This window comes from Bison bison, unplaced genomic scaffold (assembly GCF_000754665.1).
Source record: "Bison bison bison isolate TAMUID 2011002044 unplaced genomic scaffold, Bison_UMD1.0 scf7180017864118, whole genome shotgun sequence".
Taxonomy (NCBI): domain Eukaryota; kingdom Metazoa; phylum Chordata; class Mammalia; order Artiodactyla; family Bovidae; genus Bison; species Bison bison.
Window position 1 is genome coordinate 2,991,656 of NW_011494690.1, and position 18,991 is coordinate 3,010,646.

Consider the following 18,991-nt stretch of genomic DNA (forward strand, 5'->3'; position numbering starts at 1 on the left):
TATAACACTTGGGCATCCCTGGTGGCTCAGATGGTAAAGAATCTGCCTGCAGAGCAGGAGACCTGAGTTCAATCACTGGGTCTGGAAGATCCCCTGAAGGGCATGGCAACCCACTCCAGTATTCTTCCCTGGAAAATTCCACGGAGTGAGGAGTCTTACATATATATGTATTTATATAGATGTATTCATGTATATGTTTATATGAATATGTGTATTGTTGTTGTTTAGTTGCTAAGTTGTGTTCAACTTTTTTGTGATCCTTTGAACTGTAGCCTGCCAGGCTCCTCCGTCCATGGGATTCTACAGGCAAGAATACTGGAGTGGGTTGCCATTTCCTTCTCCAGGGGATCTTCCTGACCCAGGGATCAAACCCATGTCTCCCTCATGGACAGGTGGATTCTCTACCACTGAGCCACCAAAGAAGTCCATGAATGTGTATACATATATAATAAAGACAATCTGTACTTTGAACATTAGGAACCATTTTTTTGGGAAACCCTAACTTTTGAATATTTTGTTAAAATATATATGGGAGTGTGTGTGTGTATACACACACACACACACACACACACACACATATATGTTTTATTTTATTTTCTGCTATCCTGAAGCACTGTTTGGGGCATCCCTGGGGGACAGGTGCCCCAGCATTCTTAACAGGTAGTGAAATCTTGAGTTTGCATTAACCTGGAAAGCCAAACAAGCAGCGTCTTAAAGCGACTCTTGTCAGGAAAGGTGCTCCTGCTCTGTTGCTCACTGTTCTCTGGCACTGATCACTTACTTATTTTGTGTTATCAGTTTACAAGTTTATTGTCTGCCTCTCTCCCTACATCTAAAGTGCAAACTTCCTCTCAGAGGGTAGGGTCTTTGTTTATTCACATCGGTAGTCCTGGCTCCATGATCCAGTGCCTGACACATAGAAGACCCTAAATTAAATGTAAAGATAAAAGTTCGGGGACATATCCCTTCGTTCTTTCCCTCCCACACATGCTTTTGTTCGTGGTGGGGAGCCCAAGCTTAGGAGAATGTTCTGAAGCTGCTCATAGTGGTGGTGTTGGTGCTGATGATAAGGATTTAGCGGTTCTCAGTAAAGCCTCATCTGTGTGTTGACCCTCCGTCCGTAGTTATCACTTCTCCATTCCTTCCAAATAGGAACGCTGTGGGCTCCTCACTGGGTAACTTTTGACTAATACTGAGGAGTTGTGGTTCTCCCTGGTACCAGTGAGGCGCCAGACGCCGGATCTCCACGCCCGCCCGCTTGCCCCATACATGCATTCTTTTGGGATCTTTGCATAAACATGGGCGTTTCACATATTTCCGTGTGATGCAAATGCCTTTAGGCCACTTCCTTTTTAATGCAAGTAGTCTGTGGACACAGTCTCTTTTTGGTTTTCATTTTATGGTTTAAAGATAATCTCTCCCTTAGGAGTCAGGGCTGTTTCTCTCTCTGGAATCCAGGATGTACTATAACAATACTATATCTGCCTCCTCTTCTGGTAAGAAAAATAGGCTTTCTCCCTTCAAGATCCTGATAGTTACTTTTTATAACTGTCATGGAATAAAAATGTTTCATCAAATTTGGGAAGATCTTTTGCTAGTGCTTAAACTTTGGTACTCATTGCGAAAGTTCCTAGGGTTTGGCCTGTGGGATTCACAGATGCAGGCAGTGTCCCCAGACAAACCACCAAACGCGGTTAGGCTCAGCCTTCCATGACTCACTCTTTAAGGCAAATATAGAGATAAAAGTAAATTATTATATAAAAATGTAAACTGATCTTTTATATATTAGTAAGACTCTTACCTGGGATTTGATTGGGAGTAAAAGAAAAATCAACTCAAATTAACGTGGACAATATAAGACATGGACAGATCATATAACTAAAGAGTTCAGAGGTAGGGTTCTTCTCAGAAGAGGCTTGGTTTGGTTTCATTCTCAGTGTTTCTTGGCCCTGCATCTTCAGTGTAGAATTTGTTCTTGGCAGCCTCCTCCATTCACGGTCCCAAATGCTGTCAGTGACTCCTAAGGCTACTTTCTTCCAGGTTGGACTTCAGTAGGAGAAAAAAAGCCTATATTGCCAGCAAATTCCCAAAACTGATACATTAGTAAGACTTTAATCACATGATGTAGGTCATGTGCCAATCCTTGAATTCAAATTTGTAATTAGAAGGGTGGGGCATGTAATTGATTTAAACTAATCTGGCAATCCACTCCAGTATTCTTGCCTGGCGAATCCCAGGGACAGAGGAGCCTGGTGGGCTGCCATCTATGGGGTCTCACAGAGTCGGACACGACTGAAGCGACTTAGCAGCAGCAGCAGGCCTGACCTTGGAGTTATGGTTCGGAGTTGAGTCAATCTAGATCACAGGACTAAGAAATTTGGGGCACTGTTAGCTGAGGTAAAGGGGGAAATACTTGTTATACTTGGTATTGAAACAGGACTGGGTTGGGAACACTGAGGTTGGTTTTTTATTTTTACTTTTTGTATCTGTTATGTCTTGCACTCTTCAAATATTAGAGTTTCCATTTTTGGTTATGGTAGCCATTATTGATGTCTGTTAGTGTTTCTGGCTTTCCGCCTTATGGACACATGGTTACTCTTTCTGGTCTATTAGCTGTGAGCATTTCCGTTGAAGCATTAACCTGTGGGTGTGAGACTATTCAGAGTGTTCTCTTTGCTTCCATTAATGCAACTGGAAGTGTTTGAGATGGTGGTTGGTCCATTATAAGTAACTATGTTGAGCAGATCTCCCTGCTGGCTCATGCTAGACAAGTAGTATGAGTAAAAACAAACCCTTAGTATGCTAAACCATGAAAATTCTGAAATTATAGGTTACTGTGGCATAACTGGTTTATCCTGTCTAGGACACTGGATTTCCTAAACCCATTTGGGTTATTTGAGGGTTGGTCACAAATATCTTGTATATTTATAATTTTTTTTCAACTTAACAAAATTGCTTTCATGTCTATGATACCATCTTATGTGCACAACGATTGTATAAATGTAATGAGAAATATTATTACTCCATTTTGCCAGTGGAATAATTGAGGCGAACTCCTGAAATGCTCTGTCTGCTAGTTTAGCAGTATCTGCTACTTTCTATTTGCTTTGTTTTCTTAAGCAATATGATTACATGATAAAATCAGATTATAAAAAATTATGTTTTTCATTTTATGAATATTTTATTTGACGGCCCCTTCTTGAAGAATTTGTCATTTTCTTTCTTTATTCTTCCCCTCCACCAAGTAGTCAGTGTTAAAGACTTTTGCTGCTTCTGTTGGAGAGCTAAATTAAGGGAGTGGTTAGCTAAACTATTTGCCTGCATTGAGCTTTGAGAGGGACTGAATGGAGTTGAGGGAAGCTGCAGTTCCACACTAGACAGTAGGTAAACGGGGCTCCTGCTGAGGAGGTGGACTCGAGAGGAGAGGGTCGGCATATAGTGTTTCTTCTGGTCGGAAAATAGAGTATAGGAGAAAGCAAGGGCTGATTGCTCTGAAAGCAGAAGAGACATCTGCTTTGCAATGAATTGGGGAAGCACAGTGGTAGCTCAGTTGGTAAAGCGTCTGCCTACAATGCAGGAGACCCGGTTTGATCCCTGGGTCAGGAAGATCTCCTGGAGAAGGAAATGGCACCCCACTCCAGTACTCTTGCCTGGAAAATCCCATGGACAGAGGAGCCTGATAGGCTATAGTCCATGGGGTTGCAAAGAGTCGAACATGACTGAGCGACTTCACTTCACTTAGTGGTAAAGAGAATGGGCTTTGGAAGCAGAGAGACTTGATTCAAATCCTGGTTCTACTACTTATAAGCTGTGCAATCTTGTGTGAACTACTTAATATTGCTGTATTAATATCTTGGATTTCCCTTCTATAGAAGGGGGATAATAGTACCTATTTCATAAGGATGTTGCTCTTAGAACAGTACACATAGTAAGAGCTTAATCAATACCAGAAACTATTATTATTTCATTGCCACCCTTCTGCCACCATCCCGGTCTAAGCCATCCATCATCTCTCATCTGTAAATAATTGAAAGACCTTCTCACTGGTCTTCTCACATCTATTCTTTGTCATCACCATCTTTGTCCCAGCCGCCTCCCACTGCCCCTTGTAGTTAGGGTAATCTTTTAAAATTAGAACCTCATCAGGATTACTTAAGACTTTACAGTAAAGACTAAAATCTGTAGTATTGATTGTGAGAAACTCCTCTAATTACCGTTTGTGCTGACCTCTCTAGCTTCATAGTCCCTCTTTCACATCCTCAGGTGTGCCACCTTTGCTCATCTCAGGGCCTTTGTTTTACTGTATTTCAGAGAAGCAGTGCCTTTCCCTCATTCTGATGTTGCCTTCCAGGTGGAAAGGTCTCTACTGGGGCGATGTTTCTCTGTCCACCCCTTTTCTCACTCTGCCCCATGATGTGGACTTATTTCCCTGATGCATCCGTCTTGGGTAAATATCTGAGCTGCTTCAGCTCAGCTTTGCCCTCTTCCTCTGGGAAGTGAGCTTCCTAAAGGAAGCAGGTGGTTCCTGATGCTTTTCTAGGGACAAGCTCTTTCTTACCATGTGGAAGGTCTGTCCTGGTCCCAGATTACTTATGTCTGTGTGGTTAAACCTACCTCATTGTGGGGTCAGTTGACTAGTCCACTTGGCTAACAGACTAAAGCCATGACTTCCAGCCTGATGTCTGTCAGCACGAAAGAAGCTCTACAGATTCCCTCCATGTACTCCCATCTCCTTGGTTTCTTTCTCGTCCACTTCCTCCTCCTTTCTTCCAAGTTGGGTTATTTCTAATGGTCCTTGGTAGAAAAGTAGTGCAAAGAGGATAGTGGAGAAGCTCTTCCATGCTATATTATAGAATGAGTTGTCCACTATAACAGTTAGCCAATAGGCTGGCTCAAGGAAATGGCCAAATATCACAGTCTAACTAATGGTCACATTCTTGGATAGGGCAGTAGAAATGGAAGCATTGTTTTTCCTTTTTTTTTATTGAAAAACAAAGGTAAATGGGTGTGGAGATTCTCCAGGAGGGGGAGCCCTCGTTCCTTGTTCCCAGTCAGCTATGTGTGTTTGCATCATCTGTGACTAAGTCACAACAAAGCCAGTAGAACAAACACCATCATTGCTATAAGTCAATTTAAACAGAATTGTCACAGTCCCCATTTGGTATTATCACTCTATCCCATACAGTTTACCCTTCACCTTTGTGGAATTCAGTTTTATAGGAGAATTTATAATTCCTGTCAGGGTTTATAATGTGGGCCCAGCAAATGTTCTGTCTATCCTTTTAGTAAGATACAGGCTTAACTTCTATTTTAGTTTCAACTTAGCAGGAAAATGTAAAATGGAATTAGGAACATGTGAATCTTTTGGTTAACTGTGTTTTCTCCTTAGCTGCTTTCTTTCCCATTAGTTTTCCAAGTCCCTTTTTTTTTTTTTTTAGAAAAACGTGTTGTGATCAACAGCTCTTCCTTCCCAGTCAAGTTTTTGGATAGAAAACTCAGTGCAAAATAGTGATCATCAGCTTAAAGACAGTTTTCAGCACAGTGTGATTCATCAGTCCAATGAAGCTGCAAATCCTTCTCTGGACACTTCTTTTACTCTCCCACAACTTGTTTCATAGAGCTGGATGCATTGATGATTCCTGATAAATGTTAAAAATGGTCATTTAACAGATGACAGTATTTTCTTTGGGGTCCCCTGATAGGTCAGTTGGTCAGGAATCCACCTGCAATGCAGGAGACCCCAGTTTGATTCCTGGGTCCAGAAGATCCACTGGAGAAGGGATAGGCTACCCACTCCAGTATTCTTGAGCTTCCTTTGTGGCTCAGCTGGTAAAGAATCTGCCTGTAATGCAGGAGACCTGGATTTGATCCCTGGGTTGGAAAGATCTCCTGGAGAAGGAAAAGGATACCCACTCCAGTATTCTTGGGCTTCCCTTGTGGCTCAGCTGGTAAAGAATCCACCTGCAATGCCGGAGACATGGATTCAATCCCTAGGTTGGGAAGATCTCCTGGAGAAGGGAAAGGCTACCCACTCCAGTATTCTGGCCTGGAGAATTCCATGGACTGGATAGTCCAGGTAGTAGTGATTACTAGGCATCATTGTAGGTTCATTTAAAACAAGCCACATGGGAGGAGGCTCCAGTCAAGATGGGAGAATAGAAAGATGAAGAGTTCACCTCCTCCACAAATATATCAAAAATATATCCACATGTGGAACCATTCTCATGAAATAACTGCTGAACGTTGGCAGAAGATCTCAGAATGTCAAAATTGCAAGAAAGATCACCACATACTTGGGTAGGGTGAAAGAAAAAAGAGAATCAGGATGGGATCCCTGGAAGGGAGCTGTGAAAGAGGAACCATTTCCTCACCCTGGGAAGCCCTTCAAATGTGGGGAGATCAGCTGGGACAGAGAGGGAGCTTCAGGGGCTCGAGGAGAGTACAGCAGCTGGTTTGTGGCAAGAACAGAGAGGGACCAGTACAGGAAGCCTGTGCCACTTCCCTGGTATCCCCAGCCCTAGACATGCATCTGATGGTGTGTGGCGGTGCTGAGTGCCAAAACGTGAGCTTCAAAGGACAGAGCTGCACGGAGACAGCCTGAAGGGGACGGAGTGTGGTACAGGCTGCAACCAAGGAGTACATGCATACTCCCAGCCTACCAAGGAAGTGAAGGGCTATTGTTAGTGGGTGCATGAAGATTGCCATAGCAGCCCCATTATTGGTATGCTCACAGTGGGTGTGGCTCCACCTTTGTGAGCTCTGGGAGTGTGTAAGAGCCAGTGGATTGCCCACATGTGGAGGTGGGGCTGAAATCGGAGCTGATTTGCAGGTGTTACATGATGTAGGAAGAAGGGCTGAAACTGAGCCCTCTCCCCATGGCTTTGTAATCCTCATATTTACCCCCCAGCCACTGGTGCCTTTGTAAACTCAGTGCTGCAGGACATCCGAGCGGACTGTGGGTGCTCCCATGGCTTGGGCAGTTCTGACATTAGTAGCTGTGGGCTTTGCTGGCAGGCACATGCACGCTGGGGTGGGTCTGGGTCTGGGCTGCTTGCATAGCTTGCACAGCAAGTCCAGGTGCACAACTACTGTGGTCCTGGTACCTGACTTAAATGGAGCTGCCCCTACAGATCTGTGCTGGTGGCTTTGTGAATATAGCTCCGGAGGAACACCAGGGCCAACCATTCCCATGGTTGAGGTGGAACTGTGTACTTTGTGAGCCTGTATCACAGGTAACAGGTGACACCATAGAATGTACTCTCTGGTGGACAGTTCTGGAGGAAGAGGTATACTCAGTGGCTCCTCCCATAACTCTGCTGCTGCTACTATTAAGTCACTTCAGTCTTGTCCGACTCTGTGTGATCCCATAGACGGCAGCCCACCAGGCTCCCCCGTCCCTGGGATTCTCCAAGCAAGAAAACTGGAGTGGGTTGCCATTTCCTTCTCCAATGCATGAAAGTGAAAAGTGAAAGTGAAGTCACTCAGTTGTGTCCTACTCTTAGCAGCCCCATGGCCTGCAGCCTACCAGGCTCCTCCGTCCATGGGATCTGCCAGGCAAGAGTACTGGCATTTTGCCATTGCCTTCTCCAAAGACCTGCCTATTTCATATCACAGCTCAGAAATGGATCTGGGGGCTTTTACAACAACAACTGTGGAGCAGGCCCTGCCCCCAACAGGACTGTGACAACCATAGAGCAAAGAGGAGACCCTGCTCAATATCCAGTGCAGGCTTTTGTCATCACCACGCCAGTCATATGTTCTACCAAAGAGATAACAAACAGCACACCCTGAGGAAACATGTGGCAGGCATCTGTACTGAAAACAGCACATGCAGCCAAAAACATTAGACTCTTGTATACTACACAGGAACACTCCCACAGAAAAACAGCTCTCCAACACAACAGTAGACCACGGTAGCTTCTCCTAAATTCATAGAGTAAGAGAAATGTAAGTAATATGAAGAAGCAGAGGAACCATTCCTAATTAAAAGATCAAGAGAATTCCCCTGAAAGAAACAGTGAAACAGACGTTTCCAGTCTAATAGTCTCTGAGTTAAAATAAAAAGAGAAAATAAAAATAACAAAGGAATTAAAAAAGACTATTGATAGAAATGCAGATTATTTTAAAAAGGAACTAGAAACTATGAAGAGGAACCAAGAAAAATTAGAAAGCTCATTTTGGTGAGAGGAAAACTGAGTGAAAGGCAATAAATAGCAAACTGAATAATGCAAAAAAATAAGTGATCTGAAAGATAAAATAATGGAAATCATCTAATCATAATAGCAGATGGGAAGATAAAAAAAAGAAAATAATATTCAAGATCTATGTAATATTCCCTGGTGGCTCAGATGATAAAGAATCCATCTGCAATGCAGGAGACCCAGGTTTAATCTCTGGATCAGGAAGATCCTCTGGAGAATGGAATGGCTATCCACTCTAGTATTCTTTTTTTTTGAATTCTTTAAAAATTGGAGGATAATTGCTTTACAGAATTGTGTTGCTTTCTGCCAAACACTCCAATATTCTTGCCTGGAGAATTCCCTGGACAGAGGAGCCTGGTGGCTACAGTCCGCTTATTGGGATTGCAAAGTCAGACATGACTAAGCAACTAATACTTTTACTTTCACACTTTTTCATGGAATAATATAAAGCATGTCAATCTACCCATCATAGGATCCTGGAAGGAGAAGAAAGATAAAAAGGGATCAAAAACATATTTGAAGAAATTATGGCTTAAAAGTATGAAACCTAAAGGAAACAGAATTCCAGTTATAGGAAGCGTAGAGGGTCCAAAACAATATGAACTGAACAGAACTACACCAAGACACATTGTAATTAAAATGGCAAAAGTTAAAGGGAAGATTCTAAGGCATCAAGAAAAAAACAAGTTATTAATAGTTACAAAGGAATCTCCATAAGGCTTTCAGCCTATTTCTCTACAGAAACATTGCATGTCAGAAGGGAGTGGCAAGATATCTTCAAAGTTCTGAAAGGGAAAAACCTGCAACCCAGGACACTACCCTGCAAGATTATCCTTTAGAATAGAGGAGATATAAAGAATTTCACAAGGAAGCAAAAACTAAAAGAATATAGCAATACTAAACCTATTCTAAAATAAAATATTGAAAGGTTTTCTCTAAATAGAAAACAAGTAAGAATCTATAGGAAAGAGAAAATTACAACTGGAAAATAAGTCACTTAAATAAAGCCAGTACAGAAGTTAAAAAAAAATTTTTTTTTATGAAAGTTATGATAACCACAATGAACTGCAAAGAAAAAACATGAAGATATAAAAAAAGGGCATCAAAATAACAAAATGTGGTGGGGGAGAATAATAGAATGTAAAGAAAATGTATATTTTTTTAAAAAGAATGTGTTTGAGCCTATGTGACTACAAATTTAAAGCAACTAGATATAGGAATGTGTTAATATACTTTAAAAAGAAGGTAACCACAAATTAGAAACATACAATAGAGTCACAAAAACCAAAAAGAAGAGAACACAGATATAATATAAAGGAAAACCATCTCACCATAAAAGGAAAAGCAAAAAGGCAAAGAAAGGAACCATAAGAAATAAAATATCAACTGGAAAACAAGGTTTAAAATGGCAATAAATATATATTTATCAATAATTACCTTAAATGTCAATGAAATAAATAATTCAATCAAAAGACTTAAAGTGGCAGATTGGTTAAAAAGACAAGGGTCTACAATATGCTGCCTAGAAGAGACCTACTTAATAGGGCAAAAAAATACACATAGATTGAAAGTGAAGGGATGGAAAAAGGCATTTAATGCAAATAGAAATGACAAGAAAGTGGGGGTAACAATACTCATGAGACAAAATAGACTTTCAAGCAAAGTCCATAAAGAAAGAAGGACTCTATATAATGATAGAAGGATCAATGTAAGAAGAGGATAGTATATGCATTAACATATTCACCTAATATAGGAGCACCCAAATACATAAAATGAATATGCTGCTGCTAAGTTGCTTCAGTCGTGTCCTACTCTGTGCGACCCCATAGACGGCAGCCCACCAGGCTCCCCCGTCCCTGGGATTCTCTAGGCAAGAACACTGGAGTGGGGTGCCATTGCCTTCTCCAAAAAAAAAAAAAAAAAGATCATATACCACCATTAAGTTGGATTCATCACAGGGTCACAAGGATGGTTTAAAATACACAGAATCAATGTATGATACACCACACCAATAAAAGAAAATACAAAAACCACATGGTCATCTCAATAAATAAAGGAAAAGCATTTGATAAAATTCAACATCCATTCATGATAAAAACTCTTACCAAAGTGGGCATAAGGGAAACATATCTCAATGTAATAAAGGCTATTTATGACAAGTCCATAGCCAAAAGTACATTCTATGGTGAAAAGCTAAAAAGCCTTCCTGCTAAAACATAGAACAAGACAAGGATACTCACTCTCACTACTTCTATTCAGCGTAGTACCGGAAGTCCTAGCCACCGCAGTCAGATAGGAAAAAGAAATAAAAGCTATTCAAATTGGTAGAAAAGAGGTAAAATTGCCATTATACACAGATGACATGATGCTAAGACTCTGCACACAAACTATTAGAATGGATAAATAAATTTAACAAGGTAGCAGGATGCAAGATTAACACACAGAAATTGGCTACATTTCTTTACACTTTCAATGAAATATCAGAAAGGGAATGCAAAAAAAATAATCCTTTTTAAAATTGTATCCAAAAATACTTAGGAATAAACCTCACCAAGGAGGTGAAAGACAGATGCTTAGAACTATAAAATATTGATAAAGGAAACTGAAGATGATTCAAAGAAATGGAAAGGTATCCCAGGCTCTTGGATTGGAAGAATTAACATCAAAATGACTATACTACCCAAAAACAACCTACAGATTTAGTGTGATCCCTGTCAAATTACCTATGGCATTTTTCACAGAAATAGAAAAAATAATCCTAAAATTTATATGGAACCATAAAAGACCCAGAATTACCAAAGGAATTCTGAGGAAAAAGAACAAAGCAGGAGGAATAACCCTTCCAGACTTCAGACAGTACCACAAAATGACAGTAATCAAAACAGCATGGTATTGACACAAAAACTGACATATGGATCAGTGCAACAGAATAGAGAGCTCAGAAATAAACCCACACACCTATGGTCAATCAATCTTTGACAAAAACAAAAGTATATAATGGAGAAAAGAGTCTCTTCAACAAATAGTGTTGGGAAAGCTGGACATAAATCAATAAAGTTAGAAAACACCCTCACATCATGCTCAAAATGGCTTAAAGACCTGAATATAAGGCAAAACCAATACAATATTGTAAAGTAACTACCCTCTAATTAAAATAAATAAATTTAAATAAAAAAAAAGACATGACACCATAAAACTTCTAGAGGAGAATTCTCTGACATAAATTGTACAAGTGTTTTCTTAGATCAGTCTCCCAAAGCAATAGAAATAAGACAAAAATTAAAAAATGGGATCTAATCAAACTTAAAAACTTTTGCACAGCCAAAGAAACCATAAACAAAAAGAAAAGACAGTCTATGGACTGGGAGAAAATATTTGGAAATGATGCAACTGACAGGAGCTTAATTTCCAAAATATACAAATATCTCATACAACTCAGTAACAGAACAAATAACCCAGTCAAAAAAATGGACATAAGTCCTAAATAGACATTTCTTTGAAGATGATATGCAGATGACCAATAGGCACATAGAAGATGGTCAACATTGCTAATTATTAAAGAATCAAATCTATGATGAGGTATCACTTCACTTGGGCTGAATGGCTGTCATTTACAAATGACAAATGCTGGATAGGGTGCGGAGAAACTCTCCTATATTGATGGTGGGAATGTAAATCACTATGGAAAACAGTATGGAGACTCCTCAAAAAGCTAAAAATAGAGTTGCCATATGATCCAGCAATCATACTCCTGGGCTTATATCCAGATAAAACTGTAATTCAAAAAGATACATGCATCCCAATGTTAATTGTAGCACTATTTATAATAGCCAAGACATGGAAACAACCTTGAATGTCCATCAACAGATGAATGGATAGAGAAGATGTGATATATGTGTATATACACATAGGTGCCTGTGTGCACACACACACACAGTGGAATATTACTCAGTCATAAAAAGAATGAAATAATGCCATTTGTAGCAACAAGGATGGAACTAGAGATTATCATATATCATATATCATACGTAAGAAAGAAATACAAATACCATGTGATATCACTTATATGTGGAATCTAAAATATCACACAACTAACACAACATTGTAAAGCAACTATACTCCAATAAAAGTTAATTAAAAAATAAATACAGCAAAACAAGCCTATTTATGAAACAGAACAGACTCATAGACATAGCAAACAGACTTGTGGTTGCCAAGGGGAAGGGTGGGGGTGGATGGATGGATTAGATGGATGGATGCAAGCTATTATATATAGAACAGTTATAAACAAGGTCGTATTCGATAGCACAGGGAACTGTATTTAATATCCTATAATAAACCATAATGGAAAGAATATAAAAAAGAATATATTAATTATTTTGTGGTATACCAGAAACTAGTAAATTTATTATTAATTATAAATCAGCTATATTTCAATAAAAAATAAATAAAAATCATATGGACTAATCTCCATTTTATGATATTAGTGGATAGAAATTCTCTAGGCATGCTGATTCTGAGTGTCAGTAAGATCTGTCACATCAAATTTCTTCTGCTATGTTTGTGAATAAGATAGAGTGAAGTCTCATGAGAATGTAGTTAGATTTATAGATTGTTAAATAAAATATATTTAATATGTTTTATGTAAATACCTGAAAAAGATATCAACTATAATCTGTGGAGAAATCTCTGGTAACTTGCTATAGTTTTATTTCTTTTATTAAATTTTTTTTTGTTTTAGCTCTGTACTTTTTAATGAATTAGTTTTATATAGTTTTGAAAGACTATATAAAAGGCATGTGTTTGAAATTCTTTGATGACATAAAGTTGGGAGGAATATTTAGTGCTTTTGTGATAGCACACTCAAGATTATTTTTTTTTAATTTGGCTCTTATAAAAGGAATATGTGAAAAATCATCAGGACTTAAAAAAATAAACTGTGAATGTTTAGGAATGGGAGACCTGATTTAATAGTGATTTATGAAGAAATGACCTTGAGATTTTAATTCATCAAAACAATGTGAATAAACAGTGAGATTAATTGACAAAATGCTAATGAAATTTTAAGGCAAATTAGTACAATAATCCAGAACACAGAACATCAAAGGCTCTTTTGTATGTGGACCAGTTGAGCTAGATCTGCAATGAATATTTGCATTTGGACACCATGTTTTAAGAGAGATGCAGAGAGGTTGGGATGGATGCAGAAGAGGCTGATCAGGAAGAGATGTCCATGAAAAAATCATGGAGAATGGCTAAGGGTTTTGTGAACACCTAGATCATAATGGAGAGGATCTAGGGGAGTCCTGTGAGTTACCCTCAAGTATTTGAAGATTGTCAATATGGAAAGGGCTTAGACTTTATTTAGGTGACCGCAGGGATGGATGGCACATGGCAAAATTTACAGGGAGGCAGATTTGAGTCTCTCATAATAAAGACCTTTCTATCATTTCCCATCCTGAAATGGAAACAGGATTACACCTGCCTTGTAAGGTGGTCAGTTTTCCACCAGAAGACTCTCAAAGGTAGACCTAGGGGCCTTTGTCAGAGTTATCTAAAGGGTCATGGCTTTGGGAAGGTGAACCAAGTGATTCCTGAAGTTCCTTTTAATTCACAAATCCCAGCCACGAGCTCAGTGTCTGTAAACAGTAGGTTCTCAAGAAATGGCTGCCAAGTGAGTAAATACATAAGGATAAAAAATGTCAGGGCAGACTTTTGCACTTGAGAAATTTTTAAGTCACGGATGATTTTATAACATTGAATGGTAATTTCACCTAGTATCAGAAGCATGTCCTCTTGAGAAAACTGAAACCCTTGGCCCACACAGAGTTTAAAATTTCCTAGATAATTGGCTTATCTTTCTTGCTCTGGCATAACTCATGCTCTGTCTCATAAGTTTAGAGCTGTTTCTGATAATGAGTCATGCCTCACCCCAAACTAATGTGATGCTGTTTCTTTTTCAGGATAATCGTATCCACACATCCAAGTACAACATTCTCACCTTCTTGCCGATTAATTTATTTGAACAGTTCCAAAGAGTGGCAAATGCATATTTCCTTTTCCTTCTGATTTTGCAGGTAATGTTTAGGCTGTATTTCTTCATCATCTGTTTGTTAAGAGTATTCATGTAATTTGATAAAATTAATTATTTAGCTTATCTAAATGTTCATGCATAGAAAAGCAGCCTTATCAGATTTTTGATGTTTTTATTGCTGTTTCTCTTCACAAGTGTGGGAGGGATAGGAATGGGTAAAAAAACTAGTACATTCATCATTTTAAACACTGAGGTCATTTTAAAATGCTGCCTTGCGCTTTATCTGAACCACACCAGAGCCTAATAATTACTGTTCACAGCCTGCTTCCTTTCTTTATCTCCCTATCACATTCACAGCATGGTTATTGACAGAGTCGAAGCAAAGAATTTATCTGACTAGTGGTTTGTGGAACTTAATTTGGCAAATTTTATTTGCATCTATGAACAATGACATATTTTTACACATATATAAGTAAATGCTATATGTTATTTCACTGTGACTTTTTTGTAGTTTTGAGTGGTTCATTGGTAGTTGGTAACCTTCCTTTTTCTTCCCACTTGAAATTTGAACCTAAGTGAAATTTCAAATTTTACTGATATTTCAGGGAGGAAAGGCATAAATCAAAGATTTAGCATACATATAAGTGGCTCATATTAGCCAGTTATTTACCTTATATTTATTTTAAAGTAATCACATCAAACAGGTAGATTCTGAATCTGCTGGGCTATGCATTAATTATAGGAGGTAAGAGGATGAACTGGATATGTACAGTCTTGATTATAGCTTGAGCACTATTTTTTCTTTAACCAAACAACTATTTATTCAGTAGAATAACTGTCTTAAGAATCTTGGTTGTAAGTTGCAGACATCTAAGTTCACTTAATGTACTTTATGACAACTATTTCAACAGGATGTCACTTTTCTTTTTTTAAATTTCCTTTATGTTTACTCTCAGGCAGACCCTCTCTACTTGGTGATCCTTGAAAACTTTAGAGTTTTATTTTCCTGGCTTCAATGCTGATGTAAAAAAGAGGCAGAGGGGGAGAAGGAGAGGGAGAGGCAGCGGGGAGAGGAAAGAGGGAGAAAAAGAGAATGAAAATGAATCACTTTTTCTGTTCTCTAAAAAGTCCTGGGATTAGTTTTAATTGGACCATGCTGTTACCTTCCTTTTCCAAACCTGTCACTCTGGCACAGGAATTTAATGCAGTGATTGCCTTGACCTAGATCACATGCCAAAGTCCAAAAGCCAGTTGGACGGAATCAGTCCATCAAAATTATGTGTACTCACAGTAAAGGGGTATTAAGAAGTAAGGGAAGAGTTGAAAACAACTGGTTGCTCCTTCCGATGGAGGCCCAGCCCAGGGTTGGTGTGAGGCTGGTAGACCTGGTACATCAGACCAGGTCTCCCTGGAGTCAGATTGCTCTGGAATGCAGCCCAAAGTGGGCGGTAAACTCCATCTAAGGCTAAATACCTGCACAAGACCAATAGTCGCCAAGTACTGTGAGGGCAAGTTGAAAAGAACTTCGGAGAGAGAGTTTAAGAGGGCGTGAGACCATTGAGAGGTAAGCAGGTAGTGTCTGAGGAGTCCTCTTGGAGTAGGGAGAGGAAAAAAAAAGAACTGGATGCTGAACAAGAGAAAAAAAATAGCATTGAAAGTAACCTTACAATTTTGGAAGAGACTTTTTTTCTCTTCCCCCCATGAATTTGCTTTTGGTGTCTTCATAGAACCCTTTACACCACTTCCCTAATTTCTCTAATGGGTTTTCTTATTTATGACCAAAGGTTCCTGTTCACAGAATTTTATATCTAGAAGGGGTCTTTAAGATGGTTCAGTATAATCTCCTGTCTTTTATTGATGCAGAAATGAGATCTGGAGAGGTTAAGTGAGGTGTGAAGCTTTTACCATGTGTTAATGATACAACTCTGACTAGAATCCAGCTTTTCTGCCACTCAGGCTGATGTTTTTGTTGGTCCTTCATAGGCTTTTGAGGTTTTTTTTAAATCTTATGTGGAAGCTATTACATAAAATTTATAGTGCTGTTTGGTTGAGGCCTGATCAATATACACTGACCATCTCCACCCATTCTTCCCTGCCTGATGGCCCTGAAGTAACTCCAAAATGAACCCCACTTGATGACTACCTTTGTAAGAGAGTCATGTCGACTGTCACTCTGTCTCTCTTAGGTGGGTGGCTTTACAGGTAGAGGCCCAGGCTTTGGAGTCAAACAGACCTAGATTCAATTTTTAGCAGTGTATGTTCTGGGCTGATAAATCAGTTTGACTTCTCTGGTACTTTTTTTTTTTTTTAATAAAATAGGGAAATGGTGCCCAGGGCTGAGGCATTTCCGGACTCGTGGCTGTCATTCACAGTGTATTCTGCGCTGTGCACTATTTACATGCAATATAAACACTCTAGATGTGTGCAAAACACCTCTGGTACAGAATCTGACTTGATAAACTTCTCTGAGGATCGAGTGATATCATATATAAAAAGTATTTGGGATTGTGTCTGGTGCAAGGTAGGTGCTCGAAGATTCTCTCTTTGAGAATTGGTAAGGAGCTGGTAAAACTGTGAAAAGTTGAATTGAGAAGCGGAGAAAAGATAGGTGACATTTATCATCCTGGGGAAAGATCATCATTTGCGAAAGACTTCAAGAAGCTTTCTTCTCAACTTGCTATAAAAATTTAACTTTTTGCCAGGTAGTCTGACAATTGTTCAATGATGCTTTTTTTCTGTGTCTTATATCTGAGTGCAAACACTTAAATTATCGAATGTTCTATATTATGTTCTAATATCATTTCATTAACTTCTGTTGTCTTATAAAGTTGAATGACAAAACCTGAAAGCTATATTTATGAAACTTAAAAGCACTAAACTACTTGACATGTTTGTTTCAGCTGATTCCGGAAATTTCCTCCTTGACTTGGTTTACCACCATTGTACCCTTGGTGCTAGTGGTAACTATGACAGCTGTCAAAGATGCCACAGATGACTATGTAAGTATTTGCTTTTGAGCATTCTTGTGGTCTCAGTTTCAGTTGTGACCTCTCAGAAGTAGAAAATAGACATCCATTTGAAATTTTTGAATGAAGTTATTTTGGCAAATATTTGCCATAAGAGGCTTTATGGTTATTTGATGATTAATATAGAGGTCATAGAGCCAGGACTGTTTATAGTAATAGCAAAGGGGCTTCAGTAAGTAGACTCACTCCCTCATTTTACACATGAAGACACTCTCACCTATAAAGAACTAAAGATTTCTTAATGAACATACAAATAATTAGTGGTAAGATCAGAATTGATAGACAAACCTGTTTCCATTCAGTAAAGTATTATTTATCCTGTATCTCAAGTCTTTGTTTAAGTTTTAGGAACTGGTAGATATTAGGCGTTCTCACATCCTCTGCTCCGGAGAAGGTAATGGCAACCCACTGCAGTACTCTTGCCTGGAAAATCCCACGGACGGAGGAGCCTGGTGGGCTGCAGTCCATGGGGTCACTAAGAGTCGGACGCAACTGAGGGACTTCCCTTACACTTTTCACTTTCATGCACTGGAGACAGAAATGGCAACCCACTCCTGTGTTCTTGCCTGGAGAATCCCAGGGACGGGGGAGCCTGGTGGGTTGCCCTCTATGGGGTCCCACAGAGTTGGCTACTACTGAAGCGACTTAGCAGCAGCAGAGCAGCAGCAGCAGCATCCTCTGCTCATCGAACCAGTTCAGTTCAGTTGCTCAGTCGTGTCCTACTCTATGCGACCCCGTGAACTGCTGCACATCAGGCCTCCCTGTGTAACACCAACTCCCAGAGTTTACCCAAACTCATGCCCTTTGAGTTGGTGATGCCATCTAACCCTCTCATCCTCTGTCGTCCCCTTCTCCTTCCGCCTTCAATCTTTCCCAACATTAGGGTCTTTACAAAAGAGTCTGCTCTTTGCATCAGGTGGCCAAAATATTGGAGTTTCTGCTTCAACATCAGTCCTTCCCATGAACACCCAGGACTGATCTCCTTTAGAATGGACTGGTTGGATCTCCTTGCAGTCCAAGGGACTCTCAAGAGTCTTCTCCAACACCACAGTTCAAAAGCAACAATTCTTAGGTGCTCAGCTTTCTTCACAGTCCAACTCTCACATCCATACATGACTACTGGAAAAACCATAGCCTTGACTAGACGGACCTTTGTTGACAAAGTAATGTTTCTGCTTTTTAATATGCTGTCTACGTTGGTCGTAACTTTCCTTCCAAGGAGTAAGCGTCTTTTAATTTCATGGCTGCAGTGACCATCTGCAGTGATTTTGGAGCCCCCCAAAATAAAGTCAGCAACTGTTTCCACTGTTTCCCCATCTATTTGCCATGAAGTGAGAGGACCGGATGACATGATCTTAGTTTTCTGAATGTTGAGCTTTAAGCCAACTTTTTCACTTTCCTCTTTCACTTTCATCAAGAGGCCCTTTAGTTCCTCCATGCTTTCTGCCGTAAGGGTGGTGTCATCTGCATATCTGAGGTTATTGATATTTCTCCTGGCAATCTTGATTCCAGCTTGTGCTTCTTCCAGCCCAGGGTTTCTCATGATGTACTCTGCATATAAGTTAAATAAGCAGGGTGACAATATACAGCCTTGACATACTCCTTTTCCTATTTGGAACCAGTCTGTTGTTCCATGTCCAGTTCTAACTGTTGCTTCCTGACCTGCATACAGATTTCTCAAGAGGCAGGTCAGGTGGTCTGGTATTCTCATCTCTTTCAGAATTTTCCAT

The 18,991-nt window shown here is 39.6% G+C and overlaps 1 protein-coding gene across 11 annotated transcripts in view; it reads left to right on the plus strand.

Moving 5' to 3' along the window:
• The window catches only part of ATP8B4 (ATPase, class I, type 8B, member 4), a 341,749-nt gene that overhangs the window by 117,886 nt on the left and 204,872 nt on the right, over positions 1–18,991 (plus strand). For 10 of the 11 annotated variants that reach the window (XM_010839511.1, XM_010839512.1, XM_010839505.1 and 7 more), the window contains 2 exons: positions 14,165–14,278; positions 17,136–17,234. In XM_010839511.1, the coding sequence (XP_010837813.1) occupies positions 14,165–14,278; positions 17,136–17,234 (213 nt within the window). Of the gene's footprint in view, positions 1–14,164; positions 14,279–17,135; positions 17,235–18,991 lie in introns of those variants that run through there. The other variant, XM_010839514.1, reaches the window with a different exon arrangement.